Source organism: Nuphar pumila, chromosome 5 (genome assembly GCF_984573655.1).
Source record: "Nuphar pumila chromosome 5, dmNupPumi1.hap1.1, whole genome shotgun sequence".
In the NCBI taxonomy this organism is placed as follows: domain Eukaryota; kingdom Viridiplantae; phylum Streptophyta; class Magnoliopsida; order Nymphaeales; family Nymphaeaceae; genus Nuphar; species Nuphar pumila.
Window position 1 is genome coordinate 44,151,478 of NC_143253.1, and position 19,290 is coordinate 44,170,767.

Sequence of the window (19,290 nt, forward strand, 5' to 3'; positions counted from 1 at the left end):
ACATGAGGATATAAATGTTTGGCATAAACGCCTTGGGCACCCAAATATTGTCAAACTTTCTTATTTACATTTTACCAAAACTTTATGTACAAACATCTTCAATTGTAATGATTGTATTCTTGGTAAACTGAGAAGCTTACCTTTTGGACAAAGAACTATGTTTTCAACTAAGTTTTTTGAAATTGTGCATTCGGATGTATGGGGACCGACACCCGTTGTGTCTAAGGGAGGGTTTTCATGTTATGTTATTTATGTTGATGATTTTTCAAGATATAGTTGGATCTACTTCCTCAAGCATAAACATGAGGTGTTCTCTACCTTTAAGTTTTTTCATATGATGATACAAAACCAATTTAATAATAAATTACAATTTTTTAGAACCGATTTCGGGGGAGAATATCTTTCAAATGATTTCAAAAGTTATATTGAAAATAATGGAATTATTCATCAAAGGTCTTGTCCCAAAATTCCTCAACAAAATGGATTAGCCGAACAAAAACATAGACATATAATAGAAACTATAAGAACATTACTCATTTATCAAAAAATTCCAAAAAGATTTTGGGCCGAAACAGCTCTTGCATCAGTTTACCTCATAAATCGTCTTCCATCAAAAAATTTGAACCAAATAACCCCTTTTGAAATCTTATATAAAAAGGAACCCGACTACAATAGACTAAGAATTTTTGGTTGCAAGTGTTTTGTCCTCACCGACAAAAATGATAAATTGTCTCCTAAAGCTATTCCTTATGCATTTTTGGGTTATTCGGAAACACAAAAAAGTTTTAGATGTTATGATATTAAAAATGACAAACTATATGTTTCAAGACACATGACCTTTTTAGAGAACATAAGTGGTTTTGAAGAAGAGCTCATGAAGATAATCTGATTACTCTTTTTTGTTTGAACTATTATCTAGAAATGAAGATTTTTTTAGTGATGATGAAGTAAACGAGGATGTGGGTAGAAGTGAAAGTACTCCACAACCCATCCAACATGAAGAAGAAATGATAGTTGAACAACCAATCACCTATACACAAAGATAAAAGTACTTTTAGAAGTGCAATAGAAAAATATAGTGACCCTAGTGAATCTTCTAACCAATCTCGAAGAACCGAAAGATCTAGAAAAAATCCTTCTAGATTTATATCCTATGAGTCCTTTTCTTCGAAGCATAGGGCATGTCTTAGTGCTATTCACTTCTACCAAGAACCTAGAAATTTTGGAGAAGCCAAGAAAAGAATAGAGTCGAGGGACGCTATGGATAACAAGCTTAGAGCCCTCAACAAAGCTAAAACTTGGGCTTTTCAGGATCTCCCAAAAGGAAAGAAATCAATAGGATGTAGATGAGTTTATAAAGTCAAAACCAAGAGTGATGGCATTCTTGAGAGATATAAAGCACGCCTTATTGCTAAGAGATATAGTCAAGAATAAGGCATTGATTACGAAGAAACCTTTGCTCCTGTTGCATGAATGATCACTGTTAGGTGTTTGATCACCATTACCTCTATTAAAAACTGAAACATTTATCAAATGATGTCAAAAATGTTTTTTTAAACGGGGACCTTAATGAAGAAGTATATATGGATGCTCCTCCCGGTTTGGATGTTCTTAAGAGAAAAGTCCTTCGTTTGCAAAAAGCTCTTTATGGTTTAAAACAAGCTCCTAAGGCTTGGTATGATCGATTTAATGAAGTAATAGTTCAAAATGATTTTGTTTCATGCTACACTGACACTACTATGTTTGTCAAAAGGTCTAATAAAGGTATTGTGATTTTACTGCTTTATGTTGATGATATGTTGATAACAGGTAGTGACATAAAGGATATCAAAGATATTAAAAACACTTTGAAAGAAAGGTTTGAAATGTCAGATTTGGGGTATCTAACTTATTTTCTTGGTATTGAGGTAGCCTATTCTCATAGAGACTATTTTTTGTCTCAAACCAAACTTGCATGTGAGATTCTTGACAGATCTGGTATTACTGATGAAAAAAATTTGTGAAACTCCTGAAATTTTAGGATCAAAGATGAAAATCAATGATGGGATTCTGCTGAAGGATCCTACTCCCTACTGACAACTTGTGGGGTCTCTAATGTATCTTACCATCACAAGGCCAGATATCTCATACGCCGTGCACACTGCAAGCCAGTTCCAACATGACCCCTATATTCGTTTATATGGGCGTTGTTCTCCAAGTTGTCAGATACATAAGGGGGGCTATAGGGGGGCAACGCCCCCCCCCCCACCCACACACACAAAAAAAGATTTTTTTTTTAAAATTCCGTAGCCCATTTCATAGGGCATTTTTTTTTAAATCCAAAAAAAATAGACCGAAATGAACCTGGGTGTGGTCAATGCACCCAAGGTCGGGTTGAACGCACCTGGTGCCGCACCCCCGTCGAATCGCGTCGACGCGGGTGCGGCACCCTGCTAGCCGAATCCCTGTGACATAGGTCTTGACCTTAAAAATCCACCTACATCTTATTGTCTTCTTTCCACTAGGTAGATCTTGAATTTCCCAAGTTTTAGCCTTTCTAAGAGCTCTAAGTTCATTATCTATGACTTCCCTCCACTCTATAATTTTCTATGCTTCTTCATAGTTTTTAGGTTCTACATACGAATGAATGACATTAAGGCAAGCTATATGTTTTGTTGAAAAGGATTCATATGATATAAATCTAGTAGAAATTCTTCTAACTCTTTCGGACCTACGAGAATTTCAATTATTCGTGGAGGTGGGCTTATTAGTTTGACTATATTTCTCAATCACACTTCTAAAAGTATTCCTATCTCTATGTGTATTGGTTATAGGATCAATAAATGTTTCCACTTCGGTAGGTTGTTCAAGAGATTGATAATGAGAGTTGTTATTCTCTTCTATATTTCCATTATCACCAAGAGCATCATTATTTTTATATGGTATTTCATCATCACTAAAAATATCATCATTTCTAGATAACAACTCGAACAAAAAGGAGTAATCCACATTATCTCCATGTGGTTCACACTCTTCAAAACCACAACATTTTCCAAAAATATTACATTTCTAGAAACATACAATTTATTATTTTTAATATCATAGCATATAAAACTTTTTGTATTTCGGAATATTCAAAGAATGCACAAGAAATAGCTTTTTGTGAAAGTTTATCATTTTTGTCGGTAGGAACAAAACATTTGCATAAAAAAACTTTCAACCTATTGTAGTCGGGTTCTTTTTGGTATAGAATTTCAAAAGGTGCGATCTTATTTAAATTTTTTGAAGGAAAACGATTTATAAGATAAATGGATGCAAGTGTCACCTCGGCCCAAAATCTTTTAGGAATATTTTGAGAAATAATATAAGTTCTAATGGTTTTAATTATGTCTAAGTTTTCTTTTGGCTAAACCATTTTGTTGAAGTATTTTGGGACAGGACTTTTAATAAACAATTCCATTAATTTCAAGATAATTTTTAAATTCATTTGAAAGATATTCACTTCCAGAGTCAGTTATAAGAATTTTTAAATTACTATTAAATTAATTTTTAATCAATATATGATAGGTCTTAAAGAATGTAAAAATCTCATGTTTATTTTTAAGGAAGTATATCCAACAATATCTAGAGTAATCATCAATAAAAATAACATAACATGCGAATCCTTCTTTAGATATAACAGGTGTCGGTCCCCATACATCCGAATGCACAAGTTCAAACGGTTTGGATGTGAACATAGATCTTTGTTCAAAAGGCAAACTTCTCATTTTTCTGAGAATACAATCATTACAAGTAAAATCACTTTTACAAAGATCTTTAACAAAATATAAATAAGAAAGCTTGATAACGTTAGGATGCCAAGTCTTTTATGCCAAACATTTATATCTTTATGTTGGGCAAGATTACAAAAAGAATGTTTTGGAACTTGTAGAAACTCTATGTAGTATAGATATCCTTTCCTAGAGCCTTCCCCAATCAACTTTCCGGACTGACGATCCTGTACCCAACACTTATTTGATGAGACATCATACCCATGATCCAAGAGTTGAGAGATCGAAAGCAAATTTAAATTTAGTTTTGGTATAAATCTAACTTGAGGAACGAAAAAATCTTATTTTTCAAAATTTTCAATTCCTTTGATTTCAAGAAAAGTGTCATCCACGGTTGAAACAAAAGAAGGTGATATATTTTTTGTGCATTCAGAAAGAGCAAAAATATTTGAAGTCATATAGAAAGAGGCACCCGAATCTAAAAGCCAAGGAGTTTTACCGGGAGGAGAAGAAGTTGATATGGCAGCATCGGAAATTGATCCTTTGAAGAGAGGTTGAAGGGTCTCCATAACTTGACTCAACGATAATGCTCTATTGTTTGGAGTAGATAGGCTCTCCTCTTTGTGTGGTTGAAATGTGGTTGACATGGCCACCATCTTCTTCCACTTTGGACAAACCGACTTAATATGTCCCGGTTATTTGCAAAAATGACAAATAATATTTTCATATTCCCTTCCTTAGCTCCTTCATTCTCATCCTTGGTTGAAGGCATAACTAAAATACTTTGATTGGATTTGCTCATTCCCAATCGAGTTTGTTCCCCCACTTAGCTTAGTAAGAACATCTTCTAGAGGTGGAGAAGTGAAAGAAGATAAAAGAGAGGATCTTATTTGCTCAAATTTAGGTCTAAGTCCATTCAAGAAATTGAAAAAAATGATCTTCTAATTGTTTGTATCGTAACTCAATAGCTTCTCCACTCCACTTTGGTTCAAGGAGAGCAAGTTCAGCCCAAATAGATGATAATTCAACAAAATACTCTCTAATAGTTGTCTGTCCTCGTTGAAGAGTTAAAGCCCTTTTTGAAGATAGTATTTGTGAAACAAATCTCCTGAGGTATACATCCTCTCAAGATATTCCCAAACTTGAGATGCCTTCTTGAATTTTAAAATATTGGCATTAATCCTAGTCTCAACCGTAGAGAAAATCCAAGAAAGAATTTTATAAATTTTCATTTCTCATTCTTCATGTTTTTTATTGTATTCTTTAAAAACTTTCACCCTTTCCTCTCCTTCAAGAACTTTTATTTCTCCCTTTTCAACTTTGGTAATTTTAGGCTCGAGTTCTGAAATTGTACCTTTGATGTCCCCAAGGCCCTTTTCCCTTTATATATGCTTCCATATTTCCGGCCCAAACATGCTAGTTGGAGCCATTGAGCTTGAATCCAAGAGAGAAATGTGAATCCTTTTCCGCCATGGAGGAGCTTTAGAGAGACAAGTCAATTTTTACGATCAAACATGCACCACAATGGGTTCTTTTTCAGCTATTTTGTAGCACGCAAAAGAGGAAGGAACTTGCAAGGAAGTCCTTCCACAAAAAAAAAAATGAGCAGGCATGCTTCTCGAGTTAACAACCACGGATGACTGTAGCACACATGCTTGCTTCTAGAGACCAAGCTCTGATACCATGTGAAAATATCTTCAATCTTAAAAAAAATTAAATCCAAAAATGACTTGATTAACCCACAATGATTACAATGAAAAATATGTGTACAAAGGCATAAAATAACACTCACAAACAGTCACAAAGAAGAATGCTCGGCAAAAGCATAAAACTACAAGGGGAGTCATCCCCTCTTTATATACAAGGAGGAGAGGGTTGGCTAGCCGTTGGGCTCCAAATAGAGCCGTTGGAGCCTGTCCAACAACTGGTCAACCTTGGTCAAAGGCCATTCTCGACCAAAAAATAAAAAAAAATAAAAATAAAATACAGAAAAAGAAAATACAAACAAAACCTATATATACAAAATACTTAACAAATATATATATATAGTTAAATATATATGTATTTACACAAAGTCTACAATAATTTAACAAATGCTATTGTTGATGATTATGTAAATAAAAGCAATAATATTCATGATATCCATGAGAGTTATAATGATTATACTCATAATGCTCATAAAAGTGATATTTCTATTGTTGAACCTCACAATGAAATACAAGTCTATTATCGTCATACTCAAGACCAACCATCAAATGCATTAGAGAGGTATTCCCAAAGCCAAGACATAGATCAATCTAGTGTTAGAAGATCTACAAGAATATGCCAAGCACCTAGTTGGTTCATATCTTATGAATCATTCAAACTCAACTATAGAGTGTGTCTTATGGCCATTCACTCTTATGTTGAACCATCATCATATAATGAGGCCAAACATCGTCATGAATGGATTGAGACAATGAATAATGAATTAGAAGCTTTATAAAAGGCTAAAACTTAGGAGATTCAATCTTTAGTTATAGGAAAGAAAACCATAGGGTGTAGAAGGGTATTCAAAATCAAAACCAAAAGTGATGGAACACTAGAAAGATACAAAGTTAGGCTAGTAGTTAAAGGGTTTAGTAAAGAATATGAGATAGACTATGAGAAAACCTTTGCCACAGTAGCTAGGATGATCACACTTAGCGTCTATAAGGAAATGATCTATCTTTCAAATGGATGTTAAAAATGCTTTTCTAAAAGGAACCCTTAATGAAAAAGTCTATATGGAACCTCCTCTCGGAGTTAGGTTTGGCACATGGAAAAGTTCTTTGTTTGAGAAAGACTTTGTATAGTCTATATCCTCCTAAGACTTGCTATGACCGATTTAGCAATGTGATAGTTCAACAAGGATTTTAATATTGTTATACGGATAGTGCATTATTTGTTAAGTCTTCTAACACAGGTATAATCATTTTACTCCTCTATGTGGACAATATGATTATCACTATAGGTGATAAACAAGGAATTAATCATATCAAAAATGTTCTAAAAAACAACTTTGATATGATAGATATTGGTTTTCTTAGATATTTTTTTTGGAATTGAAGTTTTTTATTTACCTCGTGAATATTTTTTGTCTTAGATTAAATATGCAACCAATATAATTGAAAGGTCAGGTCTTACTAATGAAAAAAGACTTGATACACCAGAGGTTATCAATGAGAAAATGAAGAAAGATGATGGAGAACCTCTAAATGACTCAACTCCATGTCGCCAAATGATTGGCACCCTAATTTACCTTTCTATTACTCGTCTTAGTATTGCTCATGCCATTCATACTGCCAGTCAATTTCAACATGCTCCCACTACATCACATATAACTGTTGTGATGAAGATAGTTAAATATGTTAAAAATATCATTAATCATGGTTTATTTTTATCATCTTCCTTCTTAGTAAAGGTTATTGCATATTCTGACTTTGATTGGGGATGAGATGTCAATGATCATCACTCAACCACAGGATTTTATTTTTTTATAAGCGAATCCTTGATATCTTGGAGATGAAAACAACAAAAGGTGTCTCTGTCCTCTACAAAAGCCGAATATCGTTCTATAACCACTAGGACTTTTGAATTGATGTGGTTGAGATAATTACTAAAAGACTTGGGAGTTAACATAACTGAACCCTCAAGATTATGTTGTGATAACAAGAGCACTATCTATATTGCAAGCATTCATACATTTTATGAGTGAACAAAACACATTGAAATTGATTGTCATTATGTCTATGAAGAACTCTTGAAGAAGACCATCACTTCACCATATGTATCATCATGGTTTTAAAACTCACCGAGTCAACTCGTTGACTCAGCTGACTCGGCTCGGCCCTCCAACGAGTCAACTTGGCAAGGCAAACTCGGCTTGCCAAGACTCGGGCTTGACTCGGGCCTGACTCGGCTTGACTCGGCCGAGTTCTGGGATGTTTGAAATTTGATTTTTTATTTGAGTTGAAACAAACATGGGACGAAATAAGGTTGTTACTGACAGAACATATGTTTTGTCTGTTATGTTCTAAAGGTCTGTCCAATCTTGGACAAGCAATCAGACATACCCTTAGGGTCTCTTGTGAGTGTGTCCTTAGTGTTGGCTGATTTGGTGGACTGATGTGCTAATTGGATTTGTGGTATGTGTGCTCTTGGATCTTCCCTATGTGTGTGTGTTAACTTCGTAACAGGTATTAGGTATCACTGTCATAGCATAATCAACTATAATATTCATCATGTATTATAAGAAGCATTAAATTAAGGAACTAAATATATGTTGGAAACTGGTAATTGGCCTTGTGGTAGCTAGTAGCTAGAAGTCACTCAAGAGAGGATTCATAACATTTCCATAAATTTCTACCAATAAGACAAATGTCAACAGAGCTTCACATAAGTTCTTGATTGCTTGACAATGGACAAAACCATCAAAATACAAAAATCCTGCTAATTCATAAGAAACTACATTAGGAGCCAGTGTTAATAGGGAAAAGAGTTTTAGCTCTGTTTGGGAGTGAACAACCAGGATTTTATATGTTGCATCTCTTTCAAGAATTTTTGTCATGCCACTTAATTTCATATTTTTCAACTTACACCATAGTTATTCTTCAAATTACTCCATGGTCTTTTGTCTAAAAAAGAAATTTGAAGGCTATTTAGCAGGCTATCCTAGAGTTTTTTGCTACAGCATTAGTTGCTTTTAATGACCTTTGTTCATTTGTCAATGATGTACATTTATATATGGTCACATGGACAATAAAAAGGACACATGGCATGCCATTGTTCAATTTTTCATTAAGAATACTGTACAAGGGGGCATGACACAAGGGTAACTGGTAAGTTGCGAATATTCGTGTGAGATAGTCTGACAGAGATCAGCCTATGCATTTTTCAATGCTACTGCTCTCTATGAATGGTTTAACTAGAAAATGACAAACCCAGGAAGTAATACCAAGGTTTTAAAACCCGTGACTCGGAACTCGACTCGCTCTTTATTGACTCGTGACTCGGCGGGTCAACTCGGTGACTCGGATCGGGTTTTGTTAACTTTTGATTTTAAAAGAAAAACAATATATAATTTGTCTGAAACCATGTTTTTGAGTAAACATAGTCTCCAAATGTCTGTAAGAATATAAAAACAACTGCAAAGAGCTATAGAGGTTTGCTTGAATAATTGAATTTGATATCTATACAAGCACTTTGACTAATTCATGACTTGAATTAGAGGATTTGGTCACCATGAGTTCAATCTGCTACTACCTAAGGTTCCTAAAATGGCCAATCATATATGCTAGCTTGTTTTAAAAGTTTTAATTCCCTCTCTAACAAATCCATAAATGTAAAACAGGGATATATGTGCATATTCAAAGTTTACAGAATGCCCAATATCAACATAAATAAGCAATTTTCTCATGTATAAAACTATGCAGGAAATATATTAATGGCACAACTATAAAAAGACTACTAATATTTGAATATGTACAATGCTTGTTCACATAACAAATGGATGATGAAACCTAAATGTGACTTCCCATAGGCACAGTTGACCCACCATATATAGTGAGAATCATTTCTTTAAAATATTTTGCTAGAATAAGTTGATAACACAGGGTGAACAGTAGTTCGAACAACATGGTGATTTTATTCTATGGATTTAAATGCTTTTTTATCTTTAAATGATTTTTATTTTCTTTTTTATACAAAATCTGGGGGTAATCCTTGTTAAAATATATGTACTTGTATATTTCGAAACTGTAATTTGAAACTCAAAAAACAAATTTCAAACATCTCAAAACTCGCCCGAGTCAGGCCGAGTCAAGCCGAGTCAAGCCGAGTCAGGCCGAGTCAAGCCCGAGTTTTGGCAAACCGAGTTTGTCTTGCCGGGTTGACTCGCTGGAGGGGCGAGCCGAGCCGAGTCAACGAGTTGACTCAGCGAGTTTTAAAACACGGAGTAATACAAGCAAAAACCAAGCTAATTTAGTTGATGCCAATTGTTATCAGTTCAAAAGCAACCTAAGAAAGAGTCACATCTCTCTCCCAGTTTCAGTGATTACATGCCTTAACACAACCCAAGGATCTCTTGTTTACTGAAAAACATGGTTTGAGACAAATTATTAATTGTTTTTCTTTTAAAATCAAAAGTTAACAAAAACCCGGTCCGAGTCACCGAGTTGACCCGCCGAGTCACGAGTCAATAAAGAACGAGTCGAGTCCCGAGTCACGGGTTTTAAAACCTTGTGTACCATTCGAGTATGAACTAGCAGATTTCTCTTGGATTCTATTTTCTTCTTGGCAAACTTTCAGTTGTGATTCCCGTGAATTTGAGGGAGGGTGTTAGAATATGGGTGCTTGTACATATATATATATATTGTGACTAATTTATTTTACCCTTCAGGGGTATTTTGGTCTTTTGACCTTTGTGATAGGATCTGCCTGCTAGGGGCAGAACTGTCTTCTCATATTTCTACCTTCTTTATTTCCGTATTTCTATTTGATTTGTCTTATATAAACATTGTCAGGGATATTATTGCCCTTGACATTGTGACCACCATGTGATCGTTGCGGCTAGAAATCTGGCTGTTGGGATCCCCAATAACTAGACTAGTTGTCGGGAGCTCCCCTAGAATTGTGTATATAAATATGGGGCTTTGCTCTCTTGAATATAATGCATTTTGTGTGCATTTATGCTCTCAATAAAGATTATATTTTTACTTCTTGTGTTGTAACGACCCCAACTTATTATTGTAATATATATATATATATATATATATATATATATATATATATATATATATATATATTAAACAATTGTAGAAACAAACCCAAGGTTCTTGGGCCTCACAGATTTAATATATACCAAATCACAACAAATGGTGCATTGAATTAACGAAGAATAATCAACTTTATTAATTAATGAAATAAATGTCATATAAGCTAAAATAATAAAATTGTCTATAACAAGGAGCCACTCTGTCAATAACCCAGAATATGTCACACAAGGTTTGCAGTCTCCGGCTAGCAAATTTAACCATTACTGAGCACCCGGTCCTATAAAACAATTTTTTTGAAAACAGGTAAGAACTAGAGTCCTTTGTACAAATTTCTCTAAAAATTCAAATATAAATAAAATAGTATAAACCAAATTCATGCATAAATTCAGAAAAATATCACAACAACAATTTATATAATTAACTTACCATTCAAGCATTTAAACAAGTATCATGTAATAATAATTATTATGCAAAATATAATAAGCATGAATGCATGAACTAATGCAGAACAATAAATATGTATAATTCAATGCACATGCATGAATAACTTATTAAATATTTTATCAGAGTTGCTTTTACATGTATGTCCATATTAAATGCACATAATTTTAATTTTCACTTTTCCTTAAACATGTAGATACTTAAAACGGGCACAAGTTCCCGAAGTCCAAGTTAGGTTTCCAGTTGTAGCTTAACACATAATTTGTGTTTTATTACTGGGTTTCACATTTGTTCTTCGATCGATATCAGGAATCAACACAATCCATCGAAATATTAGAAATCAAGATCTAATGCCGAGACATCAGGAAAATCAGCATCCACTGACGCCACTTTCTTGCACCACTCCTATGCAAAGCGACTGAATCTCCCTAAAACCGTGGCTAGGAGGTGAACCACCATGTTGGGTTCAGGGGCATAATCTCACACAGAGTTTTAGTATCTTCACGATCTCCTATGATCACTATCCAAGATTCTCACACTTTGAAAAGGACATCAAGGAAGAGATTAATTATACTGTTAGATCTCTTTTACTTTTCTAAACAAAGTTCTTCATAGAAGAAGCGTTTTACAAATCAACATGCAAAACCAAATTTCGAGCTCTAACCCACATAATTTAATAGTGCAATTAACTTTGAAAAACCAATAATTTCCATAAATAAATTTTGCAATGCGTAAATTAAATCAATAACATTAAAGCAACAATGTTCCTGGTCCACATGACCCGCAGTGGTTCACATCTGACCACAAAAGCATCTCAAAGTGATTTATGCATCTTTTTGCAAAATTTCGGTGAACATGCAACACACTTGTTTCACATGTCCACAATGCATTCAATCATACAATATGAATGCACATAAAGCCAATTGCATACGCATACGAACAAATGTTTGCAACACATTATCATAATTAATTCCATGCATAAACACCAAAACATGTATATGATCATATTTATGCAAACATCAAAATAAATTTAGAATTTTCATGTGTATAATGTGCACATTTGCAACATAGTAATCGAATGCATAAACATGCACAATTAAATCCAAAACATATATAGCACTCTGCAGTCCACATAAAGGTCCAACCTGATATCAGTCCCCATAACAGTATATATTCAGTTTTGTTGGCAGTTTACATAACATAAATTCAGTTCTGATGGTGGTTTACAATAAAGGAATCTAGGTTTGAAGATCGATAGCATAACAACATACAAAACAGTTTAAAAAAAAAATGTTGACAACAGTCAACATAACAGCATCAAACCTGTTTTTTTTTTTACAACATTAAACCTGTTTTTACAGCATCAAAACAACTTTGATCATAACAGCATCAAACCTGTTTTTTTATTTTACAACATCAAAATCAGATTCGCTGGTAGGCAAAACATGTGTATACAGTCCGATAGCAGCCAACACTCTTAACAAAATAATCAGTTTGAAAAATCAGTCAACAAGACATGCATATTCTAATCTGATAACAGTCCCCATAACAACATATATTCAATTGATGGCAGTTTACATGACAACATAAATTTAGTTCTGATGGTGGTTTACAATAAAGGAATCCAGGTTTGAAGATCGACAGTATAACAACATACAAAACAGTTTAAAAAAAAATAGTGTTGACAGCAGTAAACATAACAGAATCAAACTTGTTTTTTTTTAACAACATCAAAACAACTTTGATCATAACCACATCAAACCTGTTTTTTTATTTTTTTTACCATAACATAACAGCATCAAACCTGTTTTGACAACATCAAAACAATTTTGATCATAGCAGCATCAAACCTGTTTTGACAACATCAAAACAGTTTTTGATCATAACAGCATCAAACCTGTTTTTTTTCAACAACCAACGAATTCAACATATCCATAAATCTTTAAAACAAATTTAATCTCAGTTATCGAGCTAACGTGCATCAGGTCTTAACCAGATCTGATCAACTATGCACACACAGCAAGTCTGACCAGACTGCATCCACACAGGGTGCCGATCTGATCAGCAAAAACAAACAAACTATATACCAATCGGTTGGCCTAGTTTGGATCAAATCTGATCCCAAACCATAAGCATCTATTTTTTTTCAAGAGCATAGAAAAAAAAATCATGGTCGTCCTATATATATGTGTGTGTATATATATATATATATATATATATATATTCAGCATGCTCCGCTAAAAAGAAGAGATCGACCACTTGAACATAGATTAATACATGCTTAAACAGGGAAAAACGATGGCATGTTTTCATTAAATCAATAATGCATGAAATCGTGAATCAGGACATGTTTATATATGTTTTTGAATTAAATTTTATTTTCTCATCTAAAATTTTACATGAATCTGATTTAAAACTCTTTCTTCTCGTATGAATCTATAGAGAAACCGTAACTTAGTTCGGATATGGAAAAAGATCGAAAAATGATGGACGATCAGTGAAAAAGGTGGATCTCTTCCTCTCCTTCCTTTCTTTCTTCTTTTCTTTCTTTCTTTTCACTTTTTCATTCTCTCTCCCCCCTCTCTCTTTCTAGAAAGCGAGATTAGAGAGAGAGACAAGTTAGACCCTTATATATATTTTTTAGGTCTTCTAGAGAGGGGGTGACGTCCTCTCTAAAGGCCTTTCATATGGGTAGAGTTCTACCATATGTAGAACTCTACTTTCTACCTTTCTTATCTATCTAGATCTTATCTCTTTTATTTTATTTAAATTAATATTCTCAAAGAATATTTCAAGAGGGTTCTGGAAGCCCATATGGGGGGTAGAACTCTACCTCATTCTTATCCTATTTTAAAGTTGTTTTTCAACTTTAAATTCAAAGTAGTTTTAAAATTGTCATTGATTGATTTCGGATCCAGATTTTGATCTAAGATCCAAATCTTTATGGATCCAACCTGGACCAGATCCTAGTCAATATAGATTCTGGACTGAGTCCAGATCCATATCAATTCAGATCAAATGGAGCGGATCTAGTCCGATCCAATCAAGAAAAATGTAAAAATAGAGGCAAGTCATTTTTTAAAAACACGATTTTTGGGCCAACCGTAATCCAATTTCAGAAAAACAAGGTACCAATGTTCTTAAAATTATGAAACGCATCTAACGGTATACTTGATTTTTGCCTCCGAATTTTGCCTAAACTTAACATGAATTTTGCTCCCATTTAAAGGTTAAAAACAAATTTTTTCTTAAACATTATTTGTCTCATTTTGGTCTTGTCAGTGGGCTCTGGGCCACGCCCAGACCCAGTTGATGTCACCTATCTTTAAGGTTATTTTCCACGATTCTTATTTATCTCATTAAACCCTTAGCCAAAAAATCATAATTTTCGAAGTTATAAATCATGAAAAAAAGACGATATTACATGTGTGTTCTGTATTGGCCCATAAGTGGCTCTTATTCTTGTAACTACTTGTGTGGTTATGCCTCTTGCTTGAGGTGTGTGGAGTTCTTGGCCCATAAGTGGCTCGTGTTCTTGAAACTATTGTGTGATTGTGCCTCTTGCTTGAGGTGTGTGGAGGCTTTTTTGTTTCATTACAATGGCCAATAACATTTTTCTATCATATAAATGCAGTGGGCCCAACATGGCCAACAGAAAAAAGCATGGCTTCTTAGGCCAAATAAAGCACCATCTGAGCATGCCTTGTCGATCCATATATCATGGTGGTAAATAAACCAGGCCCTTGGAAATGACTTGGGATGGGATGGTGGGGTGATATCCATGCTTGTGCACGTGCATCTTCTGTATGATTGATGGACCCTTGTAAATTGCTTTTTTTTATATGGTTCTAATTTTAAGCATGTGCTTTATGTGTGGATCTATGAAGCTATTTCCAAGGGCTAACCTTGGAAAACATTAAACTTTATTGCTACAGCATCTATAGTGAAATTATGAATTTGAGAAATCAGAAATGTCATCATGGTTGGTGCTTCATTCCTAGTATTTTTTGCTTTTCTTTAAGGGTAAGAAAACTTGTTCATAGTGTGCTTTCTAGTTGATGTAATGCGGACAACATCATTCAAATGCCAACAGATACTGGAGAGAAAGTCTGTGCTGGCTAAGCTGGAGGCACTGGACTGTGGGAAGCCTCTCGATGAAGCAGCATGGGACATGGTATGCGCATTGCATTTTGGAGAAGTTTAATCATGTTTTTTGAGAATAAAAACTTTAATTGCTTGTTTTCCTTTGCTTTTTAGGATGATGTTGCAACTTGCTTTGAGTACTATGCAGATCTTGGAGAGGCATTAGACCAGAAACAAAAGGCTCCTGTTTCTCTGCCAATGGAAACCTTTAAAAGTCATGTTCTTAAGGAACCAATTGGAGTGGTTGGATTAATTACACCATGGTATTACTTCTTACGCTTGGACCATGGTTGTCTTCACTTTTTTCTTGCTATTAAGATACCAGTTCAAGTAGCTGCATGCTTTTATCTGGGTGTAACTTTTTTTTTTAATTGTTTCTTCTTTTTCGGTTGATCGTTCAACCTCTCTTTATCAGATTCGTGTAATTTTTAACTTTGCTTTGAGTAGATTTTTGTAATCAGAGAAGGCTATCTGGTTTTGACTGGGAAAAATGCCTTTTTGTGGTCTTAGTTTTGCTAGTCTTGATTGATGAACCAGCACCCTACTACTTTCTTAAAGATATCATTTCACTGAGATTAATTAGCGTTTTGTAGAGTAAATAATTAGCAGCTCACAGTAAATGCATTTCTATTATAAGATTTTTGTGATTAATGGAAACATAGGGAATTTGAAATATGGCCTTCTGTAACACCCCAAAAACTTAACCCGGAAATACAGGGATATTTTTTTTTATACATACAGCGGAATCATTTTATAACTCATGGTTAAGGGAAGGGAATGATACATGTAAAAAGATCTTTAACAATCCACACATCCTTTATTCCACTTTGGTTCATGAAACTTTACAAATGTACATTTACAAAAAACAAATCCATGATGGCATATCAGTTACAAGTCGGCCAGAGAACCAGTAGATCAAACATATATCGAAACCTCTCCTGTAACCGCTTGTGGTAACTACTCCTGACCTGAGAATGTTAAAAAGATAGGAATTAGACTACCACGTTTAAGCAGGAATTCTATACTAATAGTGCAAGTATATCGTGAAATCGAGTGTGTGGTATGAGTGTCATGGTTGAACTTTAGTGTACATCAAGACATGTAAGCACTATGTAACAAAGATCTAAATTCATGTACATGAGCAGATGAGCAGTTATATACCAATAACAATTATGCAACATTAATAAACAGGTGGGGTATGCCACAGTCAATGTAATAACGTACACTTTCAGATAACAATTTAATTACCTCATCCACAAGATAATAATTTTATTAGTTTACAAGTTGATAATATAAAGCATCTGAAATAAAACTTACATATATCTCTCTAGTGTTTGTTACGGCTAACTCTTCTAAATGATGTTTAATTATCTTATCTCATGGGTACACACGGGCACAAGTGACCATCTTAGAAGAGAACGTTCAGGGGTATATTATTCCAGGTATTTTATTAACCCTAACATTCTAACGGAGACTGAATCCCCAAAGAAGCGACCAATAGCCGAGAGAATCTCCCAAGGGCTCAACTCAAAACATGATGCATCCCTAACTTCTATAGAAGACATGGAACTACAACCTAGGATACATAGGTAGTCCTGGTCCCTAACTCCGAGGACGGGGACCCACGAGCCGCTTCACGCTCGACACCAAACACAAGTCCTCAAAGTCTTGTACCACCCACCCTCTCCAAGGTAGGTCTCAACTGAGTAATTGGGTTTCATTAATTTAGTCATTTTTTCGAAGTTTAGAACATTTCCACAACTTCTAATCACTGCCATAGCATTAAACCCCATTCTTAGTAATACACACACTCAAACATTGAGTCCCAAACTTTCCTTTGTCACATGGTATGTTCATTGTTTGCAATATAGTAAAACATGAATACCCATCATATGTATCTATCTGTTAAATATAACTCAGCTGCTCTGTTAATAAAAATATCACATACTCCCACGTATTGTTCTAACCAAATTGTCCCAACTAGATATCTTTTAAAAAAAAAATAACAAATCAGCTATCCTGAAATTTGTGTTAAACCATTATTAACAGACAATCGTCCAATATAGATTGCAGTTAGTCAGAAAAATGCATCGATATGGTTTAAAAGAAACAGGACAATTCATGCACAAAGAGGCAATATACCATTGACAACGCTAGTGGAAATCCAAAGGAACAGAAACCACTACTCCTAAATATAACCTTGCATGTAGTGTGAAATGATATACAGTTTTAACGTGTTCTTTATAATGTGAGGTATGCTGTATGGATCACCCAATATAAGATATGTAAGACTGTTCAAGCAAGACATAGTCCCTCAATGAAGGTATGTTTACTACTGTTTCCCTTTCATAATACATTTTTTTAAAAAAAGAAATCACAATCTACAACAACCCACGAAATTTTGGGCTTATAAAACAAAATGGAATCTGATACATCATATACAGATTTTAGTTAATCTGGAATCCAACGCAGACATCAAGAACCCATGTTATTTCAAGAAGTTAAAGAAGTTAAAGGAATCTATGTTAGGCTGTCCTGATTGAATGGAAATCATCAGCCGACAGATTCAAGACACCCTGCTTCACATATGATTTAGAATCGAACACAATAGGTTAAAAGAAATCAATCTAATCAAGAATAATCAATCTGACGAACATCACATATGATCAAGAACCCATTAAGCTTAAGAGAAGGAACAAATCCGAAAACCCCTCTGATTAAAAGCATATACGATCAAGAAAATCAATGTTTTCCAGAGAATGAATTAAATCAGTAAAAGAAACGACCCCCACCGTTCAGATTTGAAGATTTAGGGCTTGGCCAACCATACCCCAGGTTTGATTGTTTTAGAAATCCTCCGCTCAGAATCCCAACGCCTTTTTCCTCATGACCATTGCGACCCTTGTCAAAAATCTCCAGCCCTTGGAATGGTTTTTTCGGCAAGCAGGGTAAAAATAAACCATGAAATATGGACAACCCTTAGGTGTCCCTTTGCCGACCCGACCTCACCTCGAATCAATCGATACCCTACAATATCAGAGGAGAATCCTACCTTTTTCCGGCGACAAATGGAGAAGAAAGAGGCTGACGACCGATCTCAGGTGCCTCCAAGACCATGCTTCTTGCTGCAACCTCTGATACTGTAAAGAAAAGAGGGATGAGAAGCGAGAGACGAAAAAAGGAATATGAGAGGAGAGAGACGCGAGAGCATAACCTCCTCCACCTACCTCTTTTATAGCGGCGATCCCCTATCTCCCATGAACCGGGAGAGTCGGTTACCTCCTGTAACCCCTCCCCTCCCCGATCTTGCTATCTGCACTCTTGGGCAAGAATCGTGCCCTAGGCACGATTCTGAAGCTCGAGTTTTAAATAAAAAGGAAAATGGGTCCGTGTCTGAACCCGATAACCCACAATACTGGATCTACTCTAAAGTGGATCCGAGTCTGTAATAGGTTATGAACCCATTCAAACCGACAGACCCTCCATGACGCGGGTTCGAAATGACGCCACTTGGGCAATTCCTTAAGTGGATCCATTTGGGTCCACGGTGGATTTGACCCAACCCATATAGTTTATACCCTATTGCCTACTCCATTTGGATCCAGTGAAGGGATCCAAGACCCAAATCTCCCTATTTTTTCGTAATTATTACATCCTCTCCCCCTTAAAAAAAAAATTCGGAAAGAAAACAAAACTTTACTCGAACATATTGGGATACTTCTCCCTCATACTAGCTTCAGGCTCCCACGTGCTTTCCTCTATACCCCCCTTTTTATCACGCCGAACCCCCACTCCTCTCCTCCGAGAAGCACGGGGTTCGGTTACACCTTCTGTAACCGACCCCCTTCTCCCTTTCGATGTATACAGGAATCGTGCCCTAGGCACGATTCTTGTTTCCTTTTCTTCTTTATAAAGTACGCCCCTTTAAACGAAATTGGACTCGGGTCCGGGTTCGAGCCCGCGACCCGCGACGTTGGATCCATTATTAGAGTGGATCCGGGTCGCTTGTAAATGGCGGATCCAACGATGGATTCAACCCCCTTTATATCAGAATTTTTTTATTTCATAGCTAATATTATTTTTTTTCTTTACGTATATTCTAATATCTAATTCGTAGGGTATTTATGGATCCGGATCCGGACTGGTTATAAGAGTGGATCTAG

At 35.2% G+C, this 19,290-nt stretch overlaps 1 protein-coding gene across 2 annotated transcripts in view; it reads left to right on the forward strand.

The window, feature by feature from the left end:
- Positions 1-19,290, forward strand: part of LOC149837474 (aminoaldehyde dehydrogenase ALDH10A9, peroxisomal-like) — a 101,978-nt gene that overhangs the window by 13,869 nt on the left and 68,819 nt on the right. For both annotated transcript variants that reach the window (XM_090006063.1, XM_090006064.1), the window contains exons 3-4: positions 15,078-15,158; positions 15,242-15,390. In XM_090006063.1, the coding sequence (XP_089862189.1) occupies positions 15,078-15,158; positions 15,242-15,390 (230 nt within the window). The remainder of the gene's footprint in view (positions 1-15,077; positions 15,159-15,241; positions 15,391-19,290) is intronic.